We start from the raw sequence: 7,161 nt of genomic DNA, 5'->3' as shown, positions 1-7,161 counted from the left end.
AAAAAAAAAAAAAAAAAAAAATTGAGAAAATTTTTTCATCATAATATGTGTCCCTTCAAATCGAACAAGATCTCATGTGATATTTATTCGCATCATCAAAAACAATGGAGATATTTTAAATGATCAAGTTAGAGAAAAACACACTGTATATATATATACTATGTACGTATGTATATGTACTATATTGTTTTAAAATTATTAAAATGTTATTAAATAAAATATTAAAAAAACAATAATGATTAATAGTAAAACAATCAAAATGTTTATTAATTAAGCTAAAAACTACTAAAATTTGTCTCAGTACATTAATGTTCTAACTTAAAGGCGCAATAAGATATTAAAAGAAGGATAAGCGTAAGATATCAAAAAGAAAGAGCGTGAAAAATGAGAAGAGGGTAAAAATGTTGTGTAAATTTTTGTTGAAATGTACTTTAATATTCTTACCTTGCATTATGGCTACTGGTTGCAGCGCTGCCGATATAATTAAATCATTTTTTTTAATTGTGAAGAAATTGATGAGAAAAAAGAAGTATATCTCACGATAAGGCTATATTATTTTAATTAGGATAAGGCACACACATAGGCCGGTATCCATAGTCTGTCTTTCAAGACCGTCTCAAGCAATGTCTTAAAATGCAAATACGGCTCTATGATTGGTTTATGATATCTAAACCACTAGTTTAAGATCATCTCGAAGTTTGAACAACGTCTATGGATTCCGCCCACAATCTCATACATTTAAAAAGTTATAATGTGTGTTACGATTTATAATCTAATTTCAACTTCTTATCAAAAGTTATATAAAGTAGGATATTATAGAGTAAGTAGAATATTATATATAAATTATTATACTATATATATTACATATAAAAAGAATTTTAAAGATGTATACTTTTGTATAAAGGTTGTATGCCTTGTCTCAATTATTAACAATAATGTAACAAAGCAAATTTATGATACTTAATTTTCAGTAACATCATTATTAAATTTATATATTCTTATTATACTTATTCTGTTATATGCTTAAGGGAGAGGCGGTAGTTTTGAACACTTTTTTTTCTCAGGCTCATAAATTACAATGTAATGAAATTATTTATATTTCTGTTGTGCTAGCAATTACTACAGATATTCATGTAAAATAATAAATCACATTGAAACAAATATCATAACAATATATATATTTTATTTATAAAAAGCACTCTTTATGTTCAAATGTACCCCTCTTAGGAAAGGGGGGGGGGCAGTTTTAAATTACCTTGGGGCAGTTTTGAACGCATTGTAAAGAAAGATTAAACGTTCCTTATGTACTAATTTAATTATACAAATAAAAGCCTCTTTTTAAAAAATATATTAAGTTGAAAAACAAAAGTTAAAAAACTTTTATTAATTATGCAGTATAAAAGACCTGCAATGACTTTGACCTTGAAATGTTATCAAAGTCATGACCTGAAGTTGCACGTTGTTCCTTAAAAAATTATTGACAAAAAAAATTCATAAAACCTAACTTTTGGACACGACTGCGCTCCGATGAAACAAATTCCTTGCTTTAACAGCACAAAATACTTCTTTATATAGTTTCTTATATAATTTTTGTGTCTTTAGAGTAGAGAATTTGTCCGAATTTTTATGCTTATATGTGGAATCTTACGTCTATAATGTATATAGTGTGGAGATATAAAAATAGTATTTTTGCTAAATATGTTTTTGTTTATTCGATTCATTCAATATTTATATTTTCGGATATTGGGTATTCTTTAGCCATTATGTTAAAGAAAGCGAATAAATCGTTCATATGTATCAAACGCTTTACAGTGTTTATTTTCGCAAAATGTTAGATTTAAACTTCTATCCATATAAAAAGAATAGAAAAGATGTCAATATATACATAATAAAATATTTTCTGTTTTACAAACACAAATTCTTTGTTTTAAAATTACATTTTTTATAAACTTTTTTTGTTAATTACTTTTTAAGAAACAACGAGCGCCAGCTAAAATTTGTTCAAGATTATTCAGGGTCATGACTTTGATAACATATGTCAAGGTCAAGATCATTGCAGAGTAATTCCTTATACTGCATAATTATCGAACTTTTAATGGTTATAATAATTAAAATAAAATTAAAAACATAATAAACTTTAATCATAAATTATCAAAATTTAAGTTTCAAATAGACACTATCTTTCTTAATTCTGAATAAATCCATTATAAAAAATTTTTATAAATCGATTTCTCAAGATTTCGCATTTCAATTAAGAATGCGCGTAACGCTATCATCACAAAAACTCGATAATGAGTGGTGTTTTCTAGCAAATGACACAGTGACACAGATCACGTCATCTTTATTTAACATTAGCAAATAACAGGGATGTAATGATTCAGTGTGTTACACTGTGTCATTTGTATTTGCCGGAAATATCGGACAATTCGATTAATCCGGGAGGTTAAGAAAACCATGTCACTTAATCCAGATTCTACTGTATACATGTACTATATACAAATTATACGCTACAGGCTACGTCCCGTAACCTATAATTTGGCTATTAAGTAAAAAGATGTTTAAAAAAACTGTGTATTCGTATCTGTTATATTGTTGAAAGCAATTATAAATTTGCAGTATAGAGTCCTTAGTCTTATGCTTGCGTTATCATGTAGTAATATGTTAATCGTGTTCGACGCTCATTAATAATCAAATATAATCTTATCATGTATATCTACGAGTCGCGAAGGATTAAAGCTTATATTACATATAAAAACGTAATGCTTCGTCTACATGAACAGTAGCAGTAAAGACTTAGACATGTCGGGAGTAAGCTGATTTTCCGGCCTAGCCAAAAATTCGATATTGATCGATCAACGTTAAATCGATCCTAATTCAACGTCGCTCGACGTCAAATCGATATTGATCGATCAATCACTTGTAGCAAGAGATGTAGGGCGTAGAGTAAGTGAAATAGATTTCAACCATTTTGCTTACAAACTTAACGGATATCGAGTTAACATCGACGTTGAATCATTATCGATTTGACATTGATCAACCATTTCTGATTGGAAAACCAGTTTACTCCTGACGTGTTTACAGTCTCTATTGCTACTGTTCATTGTAGACGACGTTTAAGGTAATGGCTACGTTTACATCCTGCGCTTAGGTTGTATTCCAAAAAATTCATTACCATTGCTGAAAATGTATAGTATACGTGACGAAAACTGTAGATTTTCAGCACTGGCAGTGAATTTTGGAACACAATCTTGGTCTGATCTATACGATAGGTTTTGTTTAACTTACAGAATAAACAAGAATACCTATTGCATAGGTCACAGTCTAAGTGCATGATGTAAACAAAGCTATAACACGTAAACAAATTATAAGCAATCACAGTAAGTAAATTAACTAATCACAATAAAGACCGTAAGGCCAATAGCAAATTCAATGTTGCGATTTTCTTACTGCTTTTGTCTTACTGTCTTACGTTCTTGTATGTATATTTCTCATTACCCATGTGCCATGGACTTTATGGGAGTTCGCGACAGTTGCGATAGAAATGTTCTAAGGTGCCCCATTTGCTTTGTTTAAATTTATCCCTATTATTCACATTGAAAAGATATATATCTTGTTTATCAAAATATCAATAAAAACCAAATATTTAATCTTTATTACGTAAATATGGAAGAAGAAACACATAGTATAACAAAATGTTAATTATTTAATGATTTAATTTTAAAATGCTTATATGAGATGTTTAGTACGAAGACACAATAACACATAACGCTTCTAGATTAGATTAATAATTGCAATCGCGGCAGTTATCATTTGGCGATTATCTATGACTGTATCGCCATTTCAAAAATTACAATTTGTAATCACAGAAAGACAGTTCATTTTTAATTTTTAAAGTTCAAAGCTGCCCCTGTACAAAGCTGCCCCTCCCTCTCCTCGCTCCTCTATATTTATTTAACAAATATTAATTATACATTGTAAGTACATTCTAATGCAACTTTTTTAAACTAATTTTTCGGGATTAATGTTCAAAAACATTATATTATTGTTTAAAGAAAAGATAAAAAATATAGAATAAATTATACAAAAATATTGCTATAGCCATAACAATAAAATTCAATTTTAGCTCCAAAAAAGAATGTAATATGTGCAAATGCAATTTTATAATTCAATAGTAACTTAAGAAACTATTTCTTTAATATAAATCATTGTTATTATAATCATTATAAATTTATTATTCTGTAATTTAACAATCAATTTTATTTATAAATTAAAAAGATAAAAGAATCAAATCTCTCTCTCTCTCTCTCTCTCTCTCTGTGTGTGTGTGTGTGTGTGTGTGTGTGTGTGTGTGTGTGTGTGTGTGCGTGCGTGCGTGCGTGTGTGTGAGTGAGGCCGCCAAATTGGATGGTCTTCGTCACCGACTTTTGCCGATTTTTTTAACCCTTTGCAGCACGGTGACATTGTGGAGTGCCACTTTTTCTATAACCATTTTCTGAATAACTGAGATAGTTTTCACTCAATTTTCAAACTTTTTTTATGTTTGGTATCAGTTATACATTCAAGAATAAGAATTGATGTGCAATAATTCAAAATCATGGGTGATTTTGTTTATACAAATAAACAAACATTGAAAAATTGCATTTTTTCTGGAGAAAATTCATTATCTCCGAAAGTTCTCACGAGTTTCCATGCCAAAGTTCCCACTCAAGGGTTTTAGGATAGCTGATTACGAATTCGCGATCAGATTTCTAAAATCTAAAATGGCGGATATAATATGATGGACTTATTTGAAAAACCGTTAGATCTCAGCGAAATTTCGATACCGACCTGGGAATGTCATTTTCATGAGATTTGCATCGTTTTTCGAATTTGAGTCCGCCATATTGGATCCGCCATTTTGAATTACTGAATTTTGACCTCAAATTTGTAATCAGCGACTTCAAAAACCGAGTACCAATTTTCAAGCCAATCATAGGTAAGGAAAAATGTATCCCTTCAAAGGGATATTATAGGTATTCCTCATATTAAAATATGTATTCAGTTATTTTTTTAGATTTTATCTCTATTACAATAATATTTCCTAGATTTAAATTTTTTAATATTTTCAATTTATTTTATTTCGTAAACGTTTAGTTGAATGTAACTTCTGTTTAAATTATTGAAAAACAAAAAATAATCACATTAAATTGGTCGTCTTGAAATTCTCTATTAGGAAAAAAATACGAAAAAACTTCAAGTTCTAGTCGAAAAATCTGATTGTAATAAACAAAGTCAATTTTCGTCAAGATAGACACTTTTAATTTTTATTAAAAAATTCTCCAATATTTTTCATAGAAATACAAAGAATTTAAATCATATTTGATTATGGTCAAAAGTTTCGTTCCACTTTTTTTTCTTTTTTCAAAATATTAAATCTATTATTTAATGTTATTAGATTTTTAATCTGCTAATAAGTTACACAAATCATGTTATTTTATAACGATACTAGAGAATATATTTTGAATTTCAAAATTATATATGTATTAAAGATTTATAAAAATATTATTTGAATAAAATAATATCTTTTAAAATATGTAAAGAAATTTATTAAGATCATTTTTATATAAAGATTTTATATAAAGATCATTTCCATAACGGATTAGTTTTATTTCTCTCACTTTGTACGTTCTATAATCCAAAGAGTTAAAAAATTTTTTTTTACAGTAAGTGTATCATTTTTTTGAGGATTAATACTATGAATTTTTTGAGTCTCAGGTAGTTAGCTCTTTCAAATCGAGTCGCAAGATATTCCTTTGCTTTAGTTATATTTTTCCGTTAATGAGAACTTTACGATATTTGACAAATTTATTGGATATGACACCCACTCGAACAGTTCATATGGAGTAGTTATCTGGCAGTCAGATGGACGTTGAAAGCTTGCACGAGTAGCCATTCTTTTTACCGTACCACCTATTCCGTCACATGGACCCTTGGTTCAGATTGAATTATTTAAGCATTAAAGATATGTTATACGAGAAAAAGTTGCCATATGGAGTTAAAGATATCAAAAGATCGATTTTCGAAAATAACTCACGAACGGTTGTATATACGAAAAAATGTTTTATATAAAAAGTTGAAGAACATTAAATTCTCTATAAAAAAAGGTAATATAAATTTTTTTAAAATCCAAACATTGCTGGATTTATGAAAAATTCCATATTTTTATAGAAAATTTTTAATGGTCTTTTTTATATGAAATATTTTTTCGTACAACTGTTGGTGAGTTATTTTTGAAAATTGACTCTTTAGTACCTTTGACTCAATATGGCGGCTTTTTCATATCGATGGGGACTTTTTGTGTTGTTATTTGTTATGCCAAAATAGAGTTTTTCTCAAAAATTTAGCTCCTCCGAAGTTTTTTCCCAGATTTGTCAATTTTAGAGCTAATTTGATTGGATTATATCTTGCGACTCGGTTTGAAAGATCAAGCCTATACCTAAGACTCAAAAAATTCATATTATTCCTAACAAAAAAATGGTATGCTTATTGTAAACAAATTTTCAAATTCTTTGGATATTCTCACAAAAGTGAGAAAAAAATTGAAAAATAAAAATGATCCATTATGGAAATGATTTTTATACAAAATCTTCATTATATAAAAATAATCTTTATTAATAAATTTCTTCACACACATTCTAAAATACGTTTATTTTATTTAAATAATATTCTTATAAGTCCTTATTTTCTAAATAATTGTGAAAAATATATTCTCTAGTATCGTTATAAAATAACATGATTTATGTAACTCATTCACCAGCAGATTAAAAATCTACTAACATTAAATAGATTAAAATTTTGAAAAATTAAAAAGTAAAACGAAAATTTTGATCATAAACAAATGTGATTTAAATTCTTTGTATTTCTACTAAAGAATATAGGAGAATTTTTAAATAAAAATTTAAAATATCGATCTTGATAAAAATTGACTTTGTTTACTTCAATCAGATTTTTCGTTACAACGCTTACAAAATAAAATCAATTGAAAATACTGAAAAATTCATACTCTAGGAAACTAAAGGAGATAAAAATCTAAGAAAATAACTAAATACATATTTTAATATAAAATAATAAAGGAATAAAAATTTATAATTTTAATATGAGGATTAAAAAATCAATAAAAAA

The 7,161-nt window shown here is 27.5% G+C and overlaps 1 protein-coding gene across 12 annotated transcripts in view; it reads right to left on the bottom strand.

Annotated features, from left to right (window-relative positions):
* The window catches only part of LOC108751679 (dynamin), an 89,417-nt gene that overhangs the window by 60,662 nt on the left and 21,594 nt on the right, over positions 1-7,161 (bottom strand). For 9 of the 12 annotated variants that reach the window (XM_018492672.1, XM_018492719.1, XM_018492113.1 and 6 more), the window contains exon 10: positions 445-471. The exons of the other annotated variants lie outside the window; for them this stretch is intronic. In XM_018492672.1, the coding sequence (XP_018348174.1) occupies positions 445-471 (27 nt within the window). The remainder of the gene's footprint in view (positions 1-444; positions 472-7,161) is intronic. 12 annotated transcript variants of the gene reach the window in all.

Source organism: Trachymyrmex septentrionalis, unplaced genomic scaffold (genome assembly GCF_001594115.1).
Source record: "Trachymyrmex septentrionalis isolate Tsep2-gDNA-1 unplaced genomic scaffold, Tsep1.0 scaffold1, whole genome shotgun sequence".
NCBI lineage: Eukaryota > Metazoa > Arthropoda > Insecta > Hymenoptera > Formicidae > Trachymyrmex > Trachymyrmex septentrionalis.
Note: the sequence above shows the minus strand (reverse complement) of the source record. Positions and strands in the feature narration are given on the sequence as shown.